Source organism: Oreochromis niloticus, linkage group LG6, assembly GCF_001858045.2.
Source record: "Oreochromis niloticus isolate F11D_XX linkage group LG6, O_niloticus_UMD_NMBU, whole genome shotgun sequence".
Classification (NCBI taxonomy): Eukaryota; Metazoa; Chordata; class Actinopteri; order Cichliformes; family Cichlidae; genus Oreochromis; species Oreochromis niloticus.
The window spans coordinates 1,383,315-1,405,497 of NC_031971.2; the positions used below are offsets into that span (position 1 = coordinate 1,383,315).

Genomic DNA, 22,183 nt, shown 5'->3' on the forward strand with positions numbered 1-22,183 from the left:
ACAGCGCCGCCCATCTCATACTGAACACACACACTTTGTAGGAATCATCAGTACTTTGACTGTTTCTCATGTTAGCCAATTAGCATTTCTCCAGTCTGAGTCAGAGAGCATCACATGACGTGACAGAAGCTGATCGGTCAGCTGCAGTGATGGTGGTGGAGCAGCATTAATGATGATGCTGTAGAACAACAGGAACATGGGGATATCAGTCTATTAGTGGGTTTAGTCATTCCTGCTGCACTTTGTCCTTCTTATTGAAGTCACCTGCTGAGAGCTCACACTGTTCTCTGTAGAAATGATGTCAGTCTGATGTCAGTATAATATCAGCCTGATGTCTGCAGTTTAGCTTCAGCACAACTTTCACATCATATTCATCTCAGCACAACTAAAACATGCTGACTGACCTCAGAGTTTCAAGACCACATTCTGGACTCTCCAGAAAACCACACAGCTGCTTCACTCCTGAATCCTGCAGCTTGTTTTTGCTCAGGTCCAGCTCTCTCAGATGGGAGGGGTTTGACTTCAGTGCTGCTGCCAAATAATCACATCTGATCTCTGACAAACCACAGCTCACCAATCTGTATAAAGAATGAAAGATGTAAGTTTATTAGACAAAGTGTGAGCTTGAAATCATTCATTTTTATAATCTGTTCAGAGCTTAAGAAGGTTCAGAATGTGGAAGTTTAGAAAATGGAAACTCCAAACAGCTGAAGCCAACAGGAAGCAGCTTCAAACAAACACGATAAGAGAAAAAACTCTGAATTTTTCACATTAAAGTCATACATTTATCATAAAAACATGAAAAAGACTTGAAAATGTCATGTTTTTTCCTTCAAGGAACCACATGGCTTCACTTTTAAAGGTGAAGCTGGAAAGAAATTTACCTATTTTTTTTAATATTTTACATTTATATTTATTATTGCATTTTGCACCAAGGGAGTGGCACTCCAATTTTGTTGTACCCTGTACAATGACAATAAAGGCTATTCTATTCTATTCTATTCTATTTGAAGTCCACCAACACTGAATGTTAGACTGGGCTCTATGGAAACACTGGGACTGGTCTCAGCTGCCTTCTTTCTGTAGTCATTAAAACAGAGTCCTTTCTCTTCTCCAGCTTCTGTTTGAAATCCTCTCACAGAGCCTGAATCCTGCTTTGTTGTCATGTTTGGGCCTGTGTTAGGCTGCTCTGTGTTCCTCTGCTTTAACACACACCTCACCACAGCAGCTGTGTGGGTCATCTCTGTAGCAGCCAGATCAGCTTCTGATACATGAACATCATCACAGCTCCTAACTTCACCTTTATTAGCGCTGACATTCATGTCTTTCTTTTCTCTCCCTGTTTCTACACAAACTCAAAGTCTCTGCAGCCTGTTTTTATCTGCTATCATCAGATCTTCAACAGCCTCATTCACATCCCTCACACACTCTACAGCCTCATCAGTACTGTCTTCATCTTCACTGACTGATAGTGCACAACATGAACCTGTGGAGGCCGAAAAACTGTCCTGTCAAACATCTCGCCGTCACCGCTCCACTTCTGTCAGCTTTGAAATGAACCCTACTCAAGTCTGTCACTTCTATTTGGAGCCAAAAGGAAAAACTGTTGTTCAGTCGTTTGGAAAGACACAACATTTCTGAAAGCACTCAAACTTCTTCACATTTGTCTTCAGACACATCCTGAACATTTAGGAACTAAAGGAAATTTCAAACATCAATCAAAGATCTGAAATATAGAAAAACGACAACAGCTGCAGTCAGTGAACTCACCTCAGAGTCTCCAGTCGACAGTTTGGACTCTCCAGTCCAGCACACAGAAGCTTCACACCTGAATCCTGCAGCTTGTTTCCACTCATGTCCAGCTCTGTCAGATGGGAGGGGTTGGACTTCAGAGCTGAGGCCACAACTTCACAGTGAGTCTCTGAGAGTCCACAATTAATCAGTCTGTGTTAATAGAAAATATAAAATGTGTTATTATAAAAGCAGAAAATCTGCATTATAAACAGACTGAATGTATACGAAGACAAAACAGAGTGAGGTCATAATCTGATGAACATCTGCTCTTCACATCTGTGCTTCAGCTCCTCTTACTTTGTTTGACATGACACAACGATTGAGTCTCTCTCAGACCTGCAGACTTGTAATGAGAATCTTTGTTTGGCTTTAATCTGCAGATGAAGGAGGAAGATGGTGTCACATTTAGGCTTCCATAATGTCCACAGTCTGTCACTGAGATCTGATCCAGAGTCAGAGTGAAGACACACATTTGGACTGTTTCCTGTTTTTAATCTGACTCCAGAACATTTTCAATGAGTTCAGCTCAGTGAAGAGTTCCAGCTGGAAAGATGATCTCTGTTTGCTACCTGCTGCTGTCAGGTACGACTGTTCACGTCCACACGCAGGAAAAATCTGCTGACTGTTACCAAACAGAGCAGAAATCTCATCACTGGACAATAATGATGAACGAACTAAGAGCTGCTGATGTCATATCTAATTTCAGGGGAACTAAACAAAGAAAGTATTTCTTTTTTTTTTCTTTCCCCCCACCTGTCCTGTTTGGTTCTTTTGCCATCAGAATTATTATCTGAAGGCCAAGAAAGATGCCCAACGGACTATACTAAGTGGACCATCCCAGCCTTGCCGTATTGGTCCATTTGATTGACCTTTGTTTTTATTGTTTATTTTTATTTTATTTTCAGTTGTTACATATGGGACAGATATGACTGGGGAAAAGGAAAGGGAGAAAGAAAGAGAGGGAGGGAAAGAAAAACAGCGGGAAAGAGGAATGGTGATAAAGGGCACAAAAAACAAACAAAAAACAAACCAAAAAGAAGGGGGGTGGGGGGGCTTCAAAATACATATATATCAATCACCTGGATCACCTGTTAAGAAAAAAAAGAGAAAACAAGCAAAAAAAGAGCAATATAATAAACAACATCATCGTGATAGTCTTTGTGTATATAACAATACTAAATATTGAATATTATTGTGCAACAGGGGCGACCGTGGCTCAGGGGGTTGGGAAGGGCCCCTGTAACTGGAAGGTCGCCGGTTCGATTCCTGGCCTCTCTGTCCTGGTCGTTGTGTCCTTGGGCAAGACACTTTACCCTACTGCCTACTGGTGTTGGCCAGAGGGGCCGATGGCGCGATATGGCAGCCTCGCCTCTGTCAGTCTGCCCCAGGGCAGCTGTGGCTACAACTGTAGCTTGCCTCCACCAGTGTGTGAATGTGAGCGTGAATGAATAATGTCATTGTAAAGCGCTTTGGGTGCCTTGAAAAGCGCTATATAAATCCAATGCATTATTATTATTATTATTAACACGTAAGATTGACAGCGCACAGTGTGCCTTGAGGTAGGAGCCAAAAAAGGTGTAGTTTTTATCTGTGAGCACAGCATTCAAAAGGTTCCTTCATGTAATGATCTGCTAGAGGGTGTGGGGGGCCTTAGCCCTGTCCTCCAGGGAATGAAGCAGGTATGGAGGAGATCCAGGCTCCAGACATCCAGAAAGAGTTGAGGAGAGCCCCGAATGAGGGGTCACCCAGCAGCCGCAGAGCATGAGCCGGGGGGGGGGGGTTGCAGTGATGTGCCCGTGAGCTCTGCCGGCAGCCAGCTGTGCCAGAGTGGACCGAGCCCCAGGCCCCGAGGCCGAGGGCACCCCACCCCCCGAAAAAGCCCAACCGAGCCACAGGTGCCAGGCCCCGACAAGCAGCCACCGGGAATGAGCCGGTGCATACCTGAGCACCCAGCCCCGGACAACAAGAGCCACCAATGCACCAATCTCTGAGGGCATTAGCCACCGGCAGGGGGAGTGGTGGGGGGAGACAGGCCTCCATACCTTGGAGGGCCTGAGATGTCCCTAGAGAGGTGCCAGAGAGGTGGCTAGAGAGGTATCATCTAATACCCGACCTATAGACATATAGATATAGCCATTAGTCTGCTGGTATATCGCTGGTTGGCAAAAAAAGATTTGTATTCCTGTTCGGGGCTTCAGTGTTTATGACTCCAGATCCAGGTGACAGCAAGTCAAAATGATGTTACCTGTCTATTTTCAGCAGCAGCCTGTATTCACTTTGAATATTGTTATAAACTATAAACATGGATCAGTTTGTCTTTGATTGGTTTGTAAATGTCACTGCTTCCATTGGACCTGGGTGACGGTACAAAGACAGAGAGGGAGAGAAAGGAGAGAGAGGATGGAGACAGCAAAGAGAGAGCAAACACAAACAGGTGAGAGTGGACAGGTGACCAAGGTCAGCAACCAATCAGAGAGCTTCTGTTTGACCCACAGTCACTGATGATGACTGCACATAACCAAGCAGTGTGTAACTCTGATATCAAATATGGATCCTGCTCTTATAATAATGATCATCAGATGATATTATTGTGTTATTTTGTAGCTGAATACGATGTTTGTGTGATTATCAGTGAAAGAAGCAGTGAGGAGTAACTCACAGAGAGAGAGAGAAAGAGGACAGAGCAAGTGTAGAAGAGCAGGACATTGTGAGTGAGGATGAAGGTACTGAGGAAGACTCTGGTTTAGTGTGATTAAAGTGTGATGTACTGATGAGTGACAGAGCTCTGGTTCAGAGTGAGGGCTCAGAGGTGAACCAGCTGTGCTCTCTTACTGCCCACAGTGGACAAACTGAGTGAGAAGACACTGCTGACATCTGGACTGAACATGTGTCAAATATGTCAGCTAATGCTGATGTCACAGCAGCTCATGGATTCACTCTCGTTCCTGCTGCTGCTCCTAATGACCAATGTCTGACTTCATTTCCTCATTAATCACAGAGCTGATCAACTAAAAAACAAGAGCTGAAAGAAACCTAGCGATGCAAGGGAACGACAGCGTCAGGCTTTCTGCTTTCTGATTGGTTGACCTCCATCCCCCAGGCCCTTCAACCCACTCAGCTCTCTTACATCTGAGCTACAATTGCGAGTTTGGTGCAACAAGTTTCATAAAAGTGTTAGAATTTGTGGCTATGACCAGTTGTAGAAGTTGTAATCACAGTCATTGTAAGCAGTAAAAAAATGAATGAAGTTGAAATGCAAGCATTTTTATGTAAATATCAATCTACATGATCATGTAGTGTGTATATCTGAAGAACTAAACTACTAATCTACACTAATTAATGATGTTAATGATCACATCTGGACTCACCGAGCCTTTCTGCAGTTCCTCACAGCTGGAATCAGTCTCAGTCGTCCCTGCTCTGATGTGTTGTACTTCTGCAGGTCCACCTCATCCAGAACCTCCTCTGACATCTGCAGCATGAAGGCCAGAGCTGAGCACTGGATCTCAGAGAGTTCCTCTGATCTGTTCTCTGACTTCAGGAACTTTTGGATCTCCTGATGTACTGAGAGGTCGTTCATCTCCATCAGACAGTGGAAGATGTTGATGCTTCTGTCAGGAGAGATTTCATCACTGTTCATCTCCTTCAGGTTGTTGATGACTCTCTGGATGGTTCCTGGACTGATCTCTGTCTGACCCAGCAGACCTACTAAGAGTCTCTGGTTGGACTCCAGACAGAGGCCATGAAGGAAGCGAACAAACAGGTCCAGGTGGCCATTTTTACTCTGGAGGGATTTCTCCATGACTCTGGTCAGGAAAACATTCAGAGATGACTCATTATAATCGTTCCCCAGGAAGTCCTCCACCACATCAGTCTTCCTGTTGGTGAAACAGTGGAACATGTAGAGTGCAGCCAGAAACTCCTGAATGCTCAGATGAACAAAGCAGTAGACTGGTTTCTGGAAGATCACACACTCTCTTTTGAAGATCTCTGTACAAACTCCTGAGTACACCGAGGCCTCTGTCACATCCAGACCACACTGCTCCAGGTCTTCTTGGTAGAACATGACGTTTCCTTTCTCCAGATGTTCAAACGCCAGCCTCCCCAGCTTCAGAAGAACTTCCCTATCAGCCTCCGTCAGTTCCTGTGGACTCGTCTCATGTCCCTCATGGTACTTGTTCTTCTTCCTCTTTGTCTGAACCAGCAGGAAGTGTGAGTACATGTCAGTCAGGGTCTTGGGCAGCTCTCCTCTCTGCTCTGTAGTCAACATGTGCTCCAGAACTGTAGCAGTGATCCAGCAGAAGACTGGGATTCTACGCATGATGTGGAGGCTCCTGGATGTCTTCATGTGGGAGATGATTCTGCTGGACAGCTCTTCATCACTGAATCTCCTCCTGAAGTACTCCTCCTTCTGGGCGTCAGTGAAGCCTCGTACTTCTGTTAGCCTGTCAACACATGTAGGAGGGATCTGATTGGCTGCTGCAGGTCGGGAAGTTATCCAGACGAGAGCCGAGGGAAGCAGATTCCCCTGGATGAGGTTTGTCAGCAGCTGGCTGACTGATGACTTCTGTGTGACATCAGACAGCAGCTTCCTGTTGGTGAAATCCAATGAAAGTCTGCTTTCATCCAGGCCGTCAAAGATGAACAAAAGCTGAGAGACAGCCAGCTTCTCTGCTGTGACCTTCTGTAATGTTGGATGGAAAACATGGAGCAGCTCCAGAAGACTGTACTGCTCATCTCTGATCAGGTTCAGCTCCCTGAATGAAAGCAGAACCACCACACTGACATGTTGGTTCTCCAAGCCCTCTGCCCAGTCCAGAGTGAACTTCTGCACTGAGAAGGTTTTTCCAACACCAGCCACGCCGTTGGTCAGAACCACTCTGATGGGTCTCTGTTGGTCAGGTAAGGCTTTAAAGATGTCCTGGCACCTGATTGGAGTGTCATGGAGGGCGTCCATCTTGGAAGCTGTCTCCAGCTGCCTCACCTCATGTTGGGTATGAACCTCTTCACTCTGTCCTTCTGTGATGTAGAGCTCAGTGTAGATCCTGTTGAGGAGGGTTCTACTTCCTGTTTCATCACTTCCTTCAGTCACATGTTCACATCTCTTCCTCAGACTGATCTTATGTTCATCTAAAACCTCCTGCAGACCAACATCTGCTGAAAGAAAGAGAAAGAAAACTCTTCAATGTCTGAACAACACAAGAAGTCCAGTTTTCAGAAATGAGTCCATCAGCAGACAGATGTTCAGTCTTACTTTGTACACAGCTGCTCTGACTGGCTGTCTGCAGTCCAGCTCTGGTTCTGGATCTTTCTCCACACTGGGGACAGGAGGAGTCTCCTGATGAAGCAGACTGGTCCCAGTATGAGCAGATGCACTGTCTGCAGAACCAGTGTCCACAGCTGGTAGAGACTGGATCCTTCAGGACGTCCTGACACAAAGCACAGCAGGTCAGCTGCTCCTCTTTACAAACACCACTCCTCTTCCTCTTCCTCGCTCTGTGAACACATTTCTTTATCACTAAAATCATTTACTGACTGTTTCTATAATATCAAAATGTAAAAGATGGTGCACAAGTTCTGATGGTCACAGAGAAGAGCAAACGTGGAGATACTGTTTGAAAACAGCGTTCAGTCTGGAAACAAAGTGATGCTTCATTTGATTTCATCAACAATAATGAGCAGCTTTTCCTGTCTGCCTGTCTTATTAAACACTCAGTGATCTGCCAACAGTTTGCTATGGATACACACTTCCTGCAAAGACTTCACAGTAAAAGCCTTCCATCAGAGGGCGCTGCTTATATCCTGAATGTTTTCCAGTCAGTGTGCAGATTAGCTTGGTTTAGTTCATTTTCATTACTTTACAGAAGTAACTGATTAGCTACAGAAACATATCCAATATGAGCAGTTTCCCCTCCAGCATAAACTCTAAGCAGCTAAATCTTTGCTGGTTCTTTATTATTGAACAACACAAGATGTAGTTCTTGTCCCAGCTGAGCATCTGTTATGCAGTCTTTAGCATTAGCATTGGAAGCATATCTGCAACAGAAACATGGTCTTTTTTTTGTCTTTTTTTTCTAACTTTTGAGAGGGGCCGATGAGGGAGCGAGAAGAGAGGAGAAGATCGGTGTTCCCACTCTTAGTTATTACAATCAACCCACCGTTGACTCTGTCACAGTCAGGGGGTCATGGAGTGGGCCAGCCCACTCCCACTCAGTCTGAGGGGAACCCACACTGCACACTGGTCCTAATGTCAAATCAAACAACAACTACAAGGAAGGAGGTAGGAAGGACTAAGGAACGGAAACAAATGGAACACTAACAAATCACCTTCTGTTCATCTCTGGGTTCTCCTGGTGACTCTATGTCCACACTGGATGCAGCAGTTCCTTTTTATGACAGGAGAATGGTGGCTAAGCTGTCATCCCTGTTGGACAACATCTCCCACCCCATGCATGAGACTCTGACAGCACTGAGCAGCTCCTTCAGTGGGAGACTGCGGCACCCACGGTGTGAGACGGAGAAATTTCGCAGGTCTTTCCTCCCCACTGCTGTCAGACTCTACAATAAAGACTTTTGCAGCTGATCAAACACACAAACCCACACATGTGCAATAAGACTGGTATAAGTGCAATTCTTCATCTGACGAAGTTGTATTTTTGTATTTTCCTACTCAGTTGTATATAGTATTTGTATTTCTATTTTATTCTATTGTATATATTATTCTATTCTATTTTATTCTGTTGTATATAGTATTTTATTTTATTTTATTGTATTTTATTGCATTCCAGTGTTTTCTAATTTCTGCTACATAACTTTGCACTTTTGCTGTAACAAAACAAATTTCCCACCTGTGGGACTAATAAAGGTCATCTTAATCTTAATCTTATATATTTATTCATTATTTATTTATGTGTGTGATTCTTCTATTCTCATTGTCTTTATCACATCTGTATTTTCAGACTTCCTCTGCCTGCCTATATAAACATGGACCCTCCCCCGACCCCTCCTCTTTAATAATACAAACCAAAGGAATAAATGGCTTTTATATAGAGATATATAACTGTGTGTCATGTTTGCCCACTCTGAGCTGAACTGGGGGATTATTCCCATCATTCTCCAATGTACAAAAATATCAGACTTTGGTAAAGTTGGAAAAATATTCACACATTAATTTAACTCCATAATCTAAAAATAATCAGTAAAACATCATGACAACACCGCTCTCAGTAAAGGGGATGATCCACTACAACAAAGTTTCCCTCTGAGTTAAACTAATCAGACTTTTCTCTATGAGCAGCAACTGTGAGATGAAGGTTCCAGGACGTCTACATACAGCTTAAATATTTCCTAAGTTCAGTCTCAGGAGTGAAGCTTCACCACAATCATGCTCAGAGCTCTGATCTCTGCTGATCAAACTACAGTTAAAACTACACACTTCTAAAATGATTTTAGGAAAGTTATTCTGACAGGACAACATGACACATTATTGTGACTTTAACTCTTCTAGTAATTATTATTTATTAATGAGTCACGTCCAGGAAACAGATAAAAAGAAAACAAAGAAACGAGACAAAAAGATTTAACTTAACCATTCACTGCAGTTTTACTCATCTATAAGATAAAAGTATGTGAAACATTGCTGACAGTATCTGCTGTGACGTCTCTGTGCAGCAACTATAAACATCTGTGACTCCTGATCGTTCACATCAGTTTGAGTTTGTTTGGTGAATCAGAAACATTTTATTACACTGGAGGTGTTAAACGTACGCGTGCTTGTAGGTTTGGTTTGTTCCTCGCAGGCTGTTTTGGACATTAAACAGAATTCATTTGTGGTCAGAGACACTGATAACTTTGCATCATGTCTGAGACAAGACTGAATAAAAAGCTGTTAGGATTTGGCTCCCTGAGCAGTTGGGATGGACTCTGTGGGTTTAGGGGAATAAACAGATTCAGTGTCAATAAAACCAGTTTTAACAGCTCTGTAATCTGGAGTTAGGTGCTGAGGCTAATCAGTCACCCTGCACCAGAAACAGCTCTGAGACTTGTGAGTGGGGACTACCACGTCAGTCCAGGACCACTAATGTGGTCTGATATATGTGGAGCAGGAGGAGGGCGAGGACCAACACGTTCTCACTCCCAACTCGTCAAATGTGTGACGCATGGTCAGGCTCCCTCTGCTTCACTTATGGACGCGCAGGGTACCCCCCTCGCGTCGAGAATTGACGTGCAGGGTCCTCCTATTGAATACTATAGAGCTCCCTAAACGTTGTTTATTGACGACAAGAGATTTCCGCGCAAGAGCCTGTTGTTCGTATATTTATATATTTCCGAAATCACATTGTAGTGACGTATACTGAACACAATATATTATATAATGTAAGCAACTACCTGAGAAACAGCAGATACAGCAGATAAATTAATTATAGGCTATTACTTTTGCATTTATGGAGGGAGAGGTGTATGCTGGGTAATGGCACAGCTAGCGACTGGGTGACTTTATTCACCCGCTTCGGCTGTTATCAGTCCATACAATGGGGGTTATTAGCAGAAATCAGTCCCATAGATATGGGCCATCCACCTGCTAGATTGTTCAGAAGGTTGTTATCATCCATCCAGATGGAGGATCACTAACAGGAGCGTGGAAGACTCCAGAATCCACTCTGGCTGGAATCCGGTGGATACAGCAGTGTTACAGGTAAGACCATTTAAACGGACGGCATTTGTAGAATGACTATTAAAAGTCAGCGAGTGTCAATAATGTTAATGTGGTTATGTTAGTAACACACCGAGTGCTAATATAACAGCTTTAAGATGCATTTGTAGATATTATTACGTGTTTTACCGTCTTTATGCTGCTAGCTTAAAGTTACGGTGTAAACATTAGCTTATATTGTAGTAAAGCTGTTACTGTTTAAACGATGTTAGCACAGAAATATTAGCTTCTGTCATGACTGATGAAGTTTCTAGTTAATAAAGTTTCCAGTAAAGTGATTAATCGCAGCCACAGATTGACAGTAAATATCTCGATTAGCTTCAATGCATCTGTAATAAATATGTGCAAGTTTCAGTGCTTCGTTCAAACTGTATGATACTTATACTGACCCAGGGTCAGTGTAAATACAATCCTAGCTGTGTGAACAAAGCCTGGCTCCTTTAATCCTGCATGACAAACCTCAGGATGCAGGTTATTATTACTCTTTCCTGCTGGCACACCTGTCACACCTGAGAGTCAGCTAGAAACTTACAGTGACGTGGACATCATGCAAAGACTGCCAGACTCTGTAATACTGTAAATGATCAGTGACTCAGGTTAACACTAAACTTTAAACAGTCCCTCTGTGTCTCTGTGTGTGCTGAACATCTGGAATCAGATTGAGTCAGGCTGCATCAGCTGAATCTGTTATTTGTAAATATCAATATTTTTTATTCAGGTGTGGGGATAATATGTAAGACTGCAGTGAAGAGATGTACCAGATTAATCCCTGGCCAAAGGTATCGTACTTAAATCAGACTACTGATCCAGCCACATCAGCCTTTTGTCTGTTTAAAGTAGACTTAAAATGAACTCCAGGTTCCTGAGAGGTGGACTGTGAGCACAGAAACACATGTTCATACATACAGCTGCAGCAAGCTTACATTAATTTTAAATCGATTTGTTACTCTGATGTCTGTCTCTGTGTTAGTCCTCTGACAGACTGGTACCTGTCCAGGTGTGCTCTACCTATGACTACTGGGACAGGCTCTTGCTCCTGTAATAGAAATTTTCTATTATTCTCATTTAAAGTATTTAAGTGCTTATGCATATGCTTAGTTGTGACACTGTTATAGACTGTTCAGTGAAAGTTTCTAAAACTAGATGAACTTACTTCAGCATCAGCAGTTTGAGAAAACAACTCCCTTTACAGGTGCTGATAAGGCCAAGGGCACAAAACAGCGTAACCATTGATCTGTTAGGTTTCATAGCGAGACGCGTGAAGTGTGGTACGATCAGTTTGTAACTTCCTCCCTCTTCCTTGGAATGCATAAAGGAGTAGGAGCGCGACTTCTGTGGCAGAGCTGACATGACTGTGAACTGTGATGTTTGATGTGTGTTGGCTCTCCTGCACGCAGTAATAAATAGCTTGATCACAGCAGATTTTATTTACAAAATTCCACAACGCCCCCCCACCCTCCCACTGTGAACCTGAATTGAATATTCAGAAGAAAATGAATGGATAGACTGACATTTGTTTAAATACTTCTAGAAATCTGAGCTGTTGGTGTGTCCTTGGATTGTGTGGTAATAATATTAGAGCTGGCAATCTTTCTTACTGAATCTCTACTGTGAGTCATGTTACCTGAGATTAATTCTATGTTTACCTGACAGCCTGGAGAAATGTGCTGTGTGAAGGATGTAAATCAAATCAGATCTTAACTGCTTACATTTAAGGAGCCTGGTCATATTTGATTGTAATATGAACCAATGATTTTCTGATTGCTGATTCTAAGAGAGTCTTTGTGGAAATCCTGTTTGGCTTTTTGTCATTTTAATTCTCTTTTCCGTTTGCCAGAACAGTTCGCCACAGTCGCTGTCCACATGGATCAGTGGGACCAAGCAGCACTCTGCTAATGTGTGGACTCTGACCAGCAACATCCAGCAAGACCCAGGCAGCGTTTTCTATCTCCCAGCTGGAGTTTTTTGTTTGTCTGTGACTGGAGAGTCAGATTTTTGTTGAAGCTGGAGAAACAGAGAGGTAAGTCAGTTTGCAGAGATCCCTCCCACCCTGGCTTTTATGTGGCAGATTTCTTATCTGAAACAGTAATATTTCAGTGACTGCTGCTTATACCACGGGTTAATACACTCTACTGATCCCTGATGGGAGAATCATCACCTCTGCCAACAAAGAAGCCTGGTGGATGTTTGTTTACAGTCTGATGATGGGACATCATGCTCTGCATCTTCACAGTTTGTCTCTTGATTATTATTCATACACAGTAATGTGAAGTATGCTTATATCTAGTATAACTGGACCAACCTGGTGCTCTTCATTTATGGAGGCTGTTGAGTCTGAATGTTGGATGTTGTGTATCTCGTGTTCTCTGGGCTTTGTTGTCCTCAGTCTTTTTGCAGGATCAGAAAACAAAACCAGGAGACCTGTAAATGTTTCTTCTCCAATTGGATGATGATAAGACTGTGACACGGGATGCCACCTTTAGTCTTGTGATGAAGCAAAGCTCAGGAAGAAGTGTGATTAAATGGTACCCACATGTGTGCTGCTGAGAAGGATGTACAGGGGCACCTGCAGCCAAATCCAAGTCTCCTCAGGTTAGTTGTAGTTGCAGAATGCTTTAGGACTGAGACAGCTGAGGCATCAAATGTTTGATTAAACGGATGAAAAAGGGAAGTTTCTTCCCTGTAATTATCACTTTTTAAAATCTTTAGCAACTTCAGGTCTGTCAGCGTGCTGAGGTCACAGAAAGAAGAAAAGCAGCTTCAGACTTCAGAGTGTTGTTTACAGTTTTCTGTCATCATGATCTCCCCTGAAGTTTATCAAGCAGTAAGTCCACAGTACTGTAATGATGATTCTGACTTTGGTCATGGTTGCATAATATTTTAATAATATACAATTATTTTTTGTAATTCATATTTTTTCTGTTAATCAAAAATTTACTTTGTGAAATTTGTATTTGAGAATGCAGAATGTGACAATATATTTTTGTTCAATATTTAATTTCTTTCAGTTGCAATTGTTAAATCAAAAATAAATAAAATATATTCTAATTTAGCAAACTAATTTATCAAAATATATATACATATATCTGTATTAGTTTTTATACATTAATTTGACACCTGTATTGAAAATACCATATTGTATTCATACAGAATCAGTTTGGTATCATTGTTTGTCTGATTGCTGAAACTAAGAGCTAGTTTTGATCTAAAGTATCCAAAGTTGAGCTCTAATGTTTCTTCACCCTTGTGTGTGTGATATGTGATTTCCTACATGCTGACAGAGCAGAGCAGCAGTTTGTGCTCACAGATGGTGACGGTGTGGAGAGACGGTGGTGTTTCCTCAGAAGAACTAGCAGAGTCACCAAGGACACGAGTCCATCTCACCACCTTGACTTGTTGATCAGTGGATACACTTGTCTCCCCTTTAAAGGAGATACTCTTAGAGAGAGACGATCTGAGTCATCCTTAAATGTTAGTGCTTTCAAATACACAAACATTTTTAAAGGACAAAAACGAACATCCAACTTTGACTGTAATACAATTAAATCTTTGCATGTATGTTTTCAAACTCTCAGATGGGCAGGATATCAGTCTTGGACTGTCTAACCTGCCGGAGCAGCACTGAATGATCACCACACATGATCAGTTCCTGCAACATTCAGCAGCTCTGCTTTTGGTAAGTAGAGTTACCTAAACACATGCCATCCATTTCTAACGGCCTGGTTACTTCCTGTCAGTTATTTTAGAAACCATGTGGTCACCTGACCTAACACTGTTTCTTCTTCTTCCCCTTAATGTTGACGTGTCAAATGTCCAACAGCTGGAGAGGAAACTACACCAGTGTACTGGGATGTTTCAGCAACACGTGCCAGATCCTGTTCCTTCATGGTGACATCACCAGCGACGGCCCCGCCCACCTCAGGACCTCGCCATTGATCATGATGATTTTAATGATGACAGCGAGCGGAACTAAGACTGTAAAAATCAGAATGTTTAGATGCTTTCTAATTATTAATGAATACTGAGAGCCTCTTTCTGTGTTTTGTCTGTTTTGTTTTGTTTTGTTTTACCTCATTTGTTACTAACAAAGTTCACCAAACTCAGTTTACATTCTGTATGTTTCCATCTTTACCAGCCACACTCTACCCGCAATTAAGAAAATAATCCTTAGAAATCGTAGTTTTTCTCTTTTGTAATTGATGATAATTCAGTGAATATACTGCGCTGCTTCCTTTAATTGCGTCTCACATTGCTTTAAGTTTTTCCAGTGTCCAGTTATTTTTTACTGTTGTTTGAATTCTCTGTATGTTTGACCCTGTAGACTGTTTAATGGACTGCTTGTCTTCCTGTTTGTAACCGACGCCTGTTTTTGACTAAAGATTTGGATTTCTGACTTTAACACAGCCTCTGCGTGTCCTCCCTTTGTGTCCTCTTCCTCTGTGAATGTGTTGCATGTGTCACAGATTCATTTATTAACAGCTTTCCCACAGTGAGTTGCATCAGCATTCATTCACAGCACATTGCAGAAGGATTCAGATCAATACAGTGATCTTATAGTCAGAATTATCCTGACAGACTGCCACTGTAAATTATCTTTCATCAGGTACATTTTAAAGTTCAGTATTTCAAAGCAGGAGTTATGAAGAATCATATTGGCATTAGGACTGTAACAATATGTACTTACAAAGTCAAAGTTTTTTAATTATGGTAGAATATTGGAAGACAATCAGCTTTTAGTGTTTTCTACATATTAATTATACTGAAATAGAGATGGTGACCCTAACTGTACAGAAGCACTAAACAACTGACAATCTAACAAACATTACTGGCCTGAGCCGTCATGCACAGTGAGTCTGATCCTGTGCTGTGAGAGTCTGACAAGCAGGTTTCTGGTCAGTTTAGAAGAAATAATATCACAATGTTGATCTTTTTTCAATATTCCTTCTCTTTTACAACATAAATTGTGATCAAAGCTACTTATGTTCACAGCATGTAATAATAGTGACAGTCCAGGGCATTGTGGTCTGTTGAGCTAGGGTTAGGGTTAGCAATTCAGACATATGTAATCAATTTCTTGCTGGATATAACAAACACCTAGGAATTCATATTATAATTTGATTTTCATGAAATATTCAAATTCAGTATCAGTCATTTTATATTATAACCACGTATCCACCCAGGCTCATGGTGGGGCAGGGCTCTGTCCTGGGATGCTTGAGTGAAAGGTAATGTACACCCTGACCAGGTATCCAGTCTGTCACAGTTGTTTTCAATATTTGGTTCAAAAATATGAGTGAAAACAAAAATCCAACTAGGATTCTTGCATATGATGGATGAAGTCTGTCTTTGACTGTATTGTCCAGCTGATCCATCAAACCCCCAGCAGGTGAACCTTATCATGACATAACACAGTAACAATGTAAAAAATTAAACAGCAACAGTCTAAATGTAAAGTGCATTCTAAACTCCTCTTCAATAAATTATATGCAAAGAGTCATTCAGGACTGTAAAACGTGAACTACAGAACCCAGAGTCTTCATCATTAAATCTCTGGTTGCTTCATTTTTCTATCCTATCTCAGATACTTTAAAGGTTTTAGTAAAGTTGCATTGTCATAGTGAGGCAAAGTGTTTTATGTGTGTGTGCGTGCGTGTCATGAACGGCTATAAAAGCCCTTTAATTACAGAACAAAGCGGGGTTTGAGTTCGAGTTACGGCAGACTGGCACTACTTCTAAACGGAACGCAGCCTTCTGTAACGGAGTTAAAAAGACATCTGAAAAACATGCACTTACCTGGTCTTAATTATTATTTTAAGTGTGAATTTTATCATTTTTGTTGTATTTTATTTTGAAAACCCAGAAACCGGATCTCACTCTAGCGTGTAGAAGCTGCTAAGGCTTCCGCTCCTCACAGCGCGCGTTTGCACTGTGAGGGTAAGTTCTGTAATGAAAGGCTCTTACATTTTTATGGTTTCTGGTGTGAATGTTGTGACATAAGTTGTACATGTCGATGTATATAGGTTTATATTGATGTTAGAATGTTTCTGTGTAACCGAAACAAAGGATGGTTGCTGTTAAACAGTGTTTCTGCCGTATTTATGCTCTTTGGCAGTAAGCTTTTGTTAGCCCTCTAGTGGTTGCTGCGCATAGCAGTAAATGTGTTTGCATTTACTGTTTTTCTGTGCTTTTTGTAATGTTGTTTTACATTGTAGGAGCTGCAATTGTGGTACCATCAGAAGACACCTGTTGAATGTGTTTTATGTCTTCTGCAGGTACGTGAGCTTGTTAATAGTCATTTTGTCTGTAAAGCACAAGCAAGTGAAAATGTAGTGCACTACCGTTAATTTGTCCACTAGAGGGAAATGTTTAGCCAGTGATACTTCTGTTATCCTGTTATTTTGTTTTATACAGTTGTGAAATGTATTTTTATAAGTGATAAGATTTCTTTTTGTATACAAGTTCAGTGTGACAGACTGTAAAATTTAAGAAATGATTATTTTCCATCTTTTCTTTATTAAGAAGTTAATTGTAAGTCTGTTTAGACAGCGCGCGTTTGCACTGTGAGGGAGCTGCAATTGTGGTACCATCAGAAGACACCTGTTGAATGTGTTTTATGTCTTCTGCAGGCACGTTTGCACTGTGCAGAATAAACCGTGAACAGCCAACCCTACTGAGCGTCTGTGATTTGTGAAGAACGGAAGCGTTACACTTCCTACGGCGGACAGCTAACAACAGGAATCGGACGCGCGGTCCACCCTAGTCCACAGCAACCACCAAGCAACAGCCTAGCATGTCTTTAAAACACATTCTTTATTCATAACTATCAAAAACGTGAAATTATTTGTAAAGTGTGAAAGTGTTACAGCTGCAGAGAGCTATGGCGGTATCTTTGGAAGCTGTTTACATAGCTAATAATATACGATGTAACCATGGAGACAGTCAGTGACGTGAGCTAGCGGTGCACGTTTACTACAGTGATTAAGGTGATTGTGTGCACAGCGTCCACACGCTGCAGAGGGTAAAGACATTACTTCAGTATTGTTTTATATTTATATATATTTGCCTTCTGTTGACCATCACCTCAGGTTCACCATTACAGTTTCAGCATACAAATGTCTAAATATGAACATATTCAAAAAAAATCATGTCTCAGAAATAAGCACAGCTGTTCATGTTTGTCATTATAGTTTTATTTGTAAGAAAATTGTGAACTTCAAATTGTTTATCAAGTCAAAGAACATTTGACAAGTCTGAGTCATTCCTTTGCCCTATGAGAGCTGGAATAAATATATATCCTGACAGTTACAGTTGAAACAGTAGAGACAGGTAGAAATGGGATCGGACTAATGTTTGCTTAGTCAGACACGTCCTGTGTTCAGTCCATCATATTAAAAAACAAACAATAGCACGATCCCTGTGATTTTGCATCCATTTCCAAATTGTAGTCAAGCAGCCCAGTCTCATACATAGGTAACAGAAATGTCTCTAATGTAGACGTGTACAGTGTAGTGTAAGCATTAAAAGATCATAAAGGAAACACTAACATTTATGTGAAACTAATTGTAATAAAAAATGAACAGGTGCTTTATAGATTTAAAAAGAAAGAATCTGAAAACAACACTTTTTTTGGTCTAAGTGGTCAAAGTAGAAAACAGAACTGATGTTCAAGAACAAACCGTAGCTGCACTAATATTACACATCTCGATCGTTGTGGTGAACAGACATGTTGCTTTTAAAACCACATGCAGTGTGTGACCATGACTGTCCACTGAGACCATGAACGCCACTTCGCTGAAGTCTCCTTCTTCTTCTTGCCATCAGAATGGAAGCAGACAGAGCACGAGCTGCTTTGATCTACTGAGCTGAAACCATTAAGATAGAAACAATCGTTCAATGCAGTGTCTCAGGTAGCTTAGCCTGTTACAACTGTTGATACAAGCTCAGTACAGTTAACACAGTGTCGGGGAACTCCAGTGTGGGAACTAGTGGCTTTAGGTTTGTAGTCATTTAACTTTCATCCATTCATTCATTTAATTCAGGAGGAAGAAATGTCAGGTTGGTGCAGGCTGGTTACATGCATTTGGTCCCATGCTGTCTTTAACTAAATGACTTGGTTCACTTTATGGCTGGGCTGTATGTGGGGTTATATCATGTTATTTGGGCAGGACTACCTGTCCCCTGTTAGGCTTAGAAAGTTTCTCCATAAGCAGAGCTTCTAACTCTTATAGCTTTTAGCACATCTGTAGCTGTGCAGGCTGACAGGTTTTTGGTGGCTCTTTTTACCCCACACTGGTTGTGAGTGTGTAAATAGCCCCACTAGTTCTTTTGGGTTGCAGTTAACTTGGGAGGAAGGGGTGGGTCTGTCATGACTAGATGAATAACAATTATCTGGGATACAGAAATTTCATAATGCATGCAGACATCTCTATCAATTAAACCTGGCCTGAGGGCTGCCATTTTTTACATTCAGTTATTTCTCTTAGAAATGTTGGATCTAAATAATGAAAATGTTACAGTTAAAGTGACACTGGTCAGCGTAAATGGCTCATTGGGACATAGAAACCTTTAAATTAAATACCATCACCTGATATCGAGTGTCAAACAATATCAAAGCTGTAAAAGCTGTTTACAGTCAGAATGTATAAAAACTATGATTGTAAATAAATTCAAACAAGTGAGCTTTTCTCTTTGTGCTGAATATCAACACTGTGACTTCTTAGGCTGTAAGCTTTACTTCAGCACAGTTGTAGAAGCCGTCACTGCAAATGTCTTTTGATAACAAGAAAAAAATACCTTTTCAGTCCACGGCCTGAAGTTCTTCTCCAAACATCTTCTGCCATTGGCTTTGTCTGCTGGTTTGAAGACAATAAACCACAAAAAAGATGATTTAGTCACTTTGTCTGCATCATGCAGCTCGAATGTGTCGTGCAACAATGTTGAATAGCCGTCGTTATCCCTCTGCTGTGTCAGTAGGATTGTACTGTACAGCATCTCATTGATATGTGAGGAATGCTAATGTAACACGATAACAGATGTCTGGTCTTACATCATTAAAATATAAAGGGCAGGAGATATTTAGATATTTTTATATTTATATTATATTTTATAGCTGACAGATATGACTAAATAGATTGAATTTACTAAATGGTTGAAAACATGAAAAATATGTCCATAATCACAAATGACCATGAGAGCCAGTAGAATTAATTCAACTAAACACTCAAAAGACGTCCTTAAATGTTCTTTAAGTGGCAGAACAAACAAACAAACAGTTAATCACTTACTTGAGATGAAATCTGCTCAGCTACTTTGAAAACAGCTTCTAACTGGTTCCTCCTTTAACAGGATGACTGCTCAGGGGTAAGGCCATCATGCAGTCCAGCAACCTTTATGGTTCTGCTTTGATTCACCAGGAACTATTAGGGAAACCTTTCAGTGCCTCCTGTGAAAGACACAGGCATAAACACACAAACATTTATTAACATGTTCCACAGTCTTCCAGTTTGATTTTCTCATCCTGTGGACAACAACGTACAGAGATGCAGGTTTATGTTAACTTTTGTAAGGTTTCTTTACTGAACACATCCAGCTGCAGCTCCACTGTGATCCTGAACTGGATAAGCACTTAAGAAAATGTGTCAATAAATGGACAAACATCAGCTTACTATATTTATCCAAACAGACGGGACCAATAATGCTTCACTGAGTTAGAGACTTTAACAGTCTCTTCTATGTAAGAATGTCTCGTGCTGATAGACCTGCAAACTTGACAACAAAGGTTTTCAGACTGCATGTAGCTGTCCTCTATGTCAGCTAACACATTTACATTTATGTCACTTATTTCTGCTTTCCCATTTTTACCATTAATGCTTACATTTTGATTGGATACCTTGAGTTTGTAAATGATCAGATTACATAATTGGGATACAATTCAATACAATTCATGTACCCAATTCAAGGTCGCGGGAGGATGAAGCCTATCCCAGCTGATACAGGACAAAGACAGGCTGCCAGTTATCGCAGGGCCAAGACAATATGTGTAACAGAAAATCCACTTAAATGTTTGATATTTCTAATAATATTCATAATTATGACTATTATTTGAAATATTATTTAAAGGTTTCTTTATAAATACATTTCGATTTTTTTATAACCCCTAGAATATAAACCTGAGCTGTTTCAGATTCTGAGCTCTGACCTCAGTGACCAGGCTGTGTCCTCACTGCAGCTCCCTCTTGGAGGACTTCTGCTTCTTGTCTTCCCCCAGTGATGACCGCCTGCCCTTAATATCACGTACTGTACCTGAGGAACAAAAAAGGACAAACACTTGCCTTCATTTAAGAAGTACATTCATACAGAGATAATCTATAGAAACACACCAGTTCACCCTTTGGGAGGAATCAGCTCCTGTGAAACATTTCTGTAAATCAACATCGTGGAGAATGAAATGACTTCTTCAGGTGACTCAGCAGATCCACACTGACAAATGAAACTTCTGTGGAAGAAGGATCTGGATTTCCAATCCAGTTAAACTATTAAGGATTAAGGAACAGTGCTCATCTTTGCTCTTCTGAAATCTGTGTAAAACAACAACAAACATAAATTAGTAACAAAAATACAGCTGAGTAGAGGCTTTACAAACCACCAGCAGCCATAATGCTAAATTTTAATCTTCAAATGTTTCTGAGCCGTCTTCAACCTGCTTTTAACACAGAAAAGTCCCACAGTCAATGCAGCCTGACTCAATCCTAAATGTTCAGCACACACAGAGACACAGAGGTACTGTTTAAAGTTTAGTGTTAACCTGAGTCACTGATCATTTACAGTATTACAGAGTCTGGCAGTCTTTGCATGATGTCCACGTCACTGTAAGCTTCTAGCTGACTCTCAGGTGTGACAGGTGTGCCAGCAGGAAATAGTAATAATAACCTGCATCCTGAGGTTTGTCATGCAGGATTAAAGGAGCCAGGCTTTGTTCACACAGCTAGGATTGTATTTACACTGACCCTGGGTCAGTATAAGTATCATACAGTTTAAACGAAGCACTGAAACTTGCACATATTTATTACAGATGCATTGAAGCTAATCGAGATATTTACTGTCAATCTGTGGCTGCGATTAATCACTTTAATGGAAACTTTATTAACCAGTAACTTCATCAGTCATGACAGAAGCTAATATTTCTGTCCCAACATCGTTTAAACAGTAACAGCTTTACTACAATATAAGCTAATGTTTACACCGTAACTTTAAGCTAGCACCATAAAGACGGTAAAACACGTAATAATATCTACAAATGCATCTTAAAGCTGTTATATTAGCACTCGGTGTATTACTAACATAACCACATTAACATTATTGACACTCGCTGACTTTTAATAGTCATTTTATAAATGCCGTCCGTTTAAATGGTCTTACCTGTAAACACTGCTGTATCCACCGGATTCCAGCCAGAGTGGATTCTGGAGTCTTCCCACGCTCCTGTTAGTGATCCTCCATCTGGATGGATGATAACAACCTTCTGAACAATCTAGCAGGTGGATGGTCCATATCTATGGGACTGATTTCTGCTAATAACCCCCATTGTATGGACTGATAACAGCCGAAGCGGGTGAATAAAGTCACCCGGTCGCTAGCTGTGCCATTACCCAGCATACACCTCTCCCTCCATAAATG

At 41.1% G+C, this 22,183-nt stretch overlaps 1 protein-coding gene and 3 long non-coding RNA genes across 9 annotated transcripts; 2 read left to right on the plus strand and 2 right to left on the minus strand.

Moving 5' to 3' along the window:
• Positions 1–1,741: 1,741 nt before the first annotated feature.
• Positions 1,742–8,239, minus strand: LOC109202533 (protein NLRC3-like). The gene is made up of 5 exons (XM_025907770.1): positions 8,122–8,239; positions 7,049–7,290; positions 6,761–6,951; positions 5,163–6,445; positions 1,742–1,944 (listed from the first exon to the last, which is right to left on the minus strand). Exons 1-5 carry the CDS (start codon positions 8,130–8,132, stop codon positions 1,767–1,769), a joined length of 1,905 nt encoding a protein of 634 aa, XP_025763555.1. The 5' UTR covers positions 8,133–8,239; the 3' UTR covers positions 1,742–1,766.
• A 5,346-nt stretch (positions 8,240–13,585) lies between these two features.
• On the plus strand, positions 13,586–15,038 carry LOC109202618 (uncharacterized). Its single transcript, XR_002062563.2, has 3 exons — positions 13,586–13,978; positions 14,083–14,183; positions 14,328–15,038. It is a non-coding gene; the product is annotated as an uncharacterized LOC109202618 (long non-coding RNA).
• A 1,382-nt stretch (positions 15,039–16,420) lies between these two features.
• On the plus strand, positions 16,421–17,567 carry LOC102083031 (uncharacterized). Its single transcript, XR_268375.4, has 3 exons — positions 16,421–16,441; positions 16,720–16,779; positions 17,134–17,567. It is a non-coding gene; the product is annotated as an uncharacterized LOC102083031 (long non-coding RNA).
• Positions 17,568–17,675: 108 nt separating this feature from the next.
• LOC109202619 (uncharacterized) lies at positions 17,676–21,973 on the minus strand. Of its 6 annotated transcripts, none has more exons than XR_002062566.2 (5): positions 21,926–21,973; positions 20,706–20,809; positions 19,792–19,949; positions 19,301–19,359; positions 17,676–18,364 (listed from the first exon to the last, which is right to left on the minus strand). It is a non-coding gene; the product is annotated as an uncharacterized LOC109202619 (long non-coding RNA). The 6 variants fall into 6 exon arrangements; XR_002062567.2 differs by lacking the exon at positions 21,926–21,973 and adding an exon at positions 20,895–21,007; XR_003220421.1 differs by lacking the exon at positions 21,926–21,973 and adding an exon at positions 20,887–20,966.
• Between the last annotated feature and the right edge of the window lie 210 nt (positions 21,974–22,183).

What these genes read in the sequence shown, in the direction of transcription:
- LOC109202533 (XM_025907770.1), bottom strand. An exon ending in TCAGAGCAGCTGTGTACAAA is followed by an intron (nt 6,952 to 7,048) that starts GTAAGACTGAAC and finishes TCTTTCTTTCAG; the next exon opens with CAGATGTTGGTCTGCAGGAG. An exon ending in AGGAACTGCAGAAAGGCTCG is followed by an intron (nt 1,945 to 5,162) that starts GTGAGTCCAGAT and finishes CTATTAACACAG; the next exon opens with ACTGATTAATTGTGGACTCT.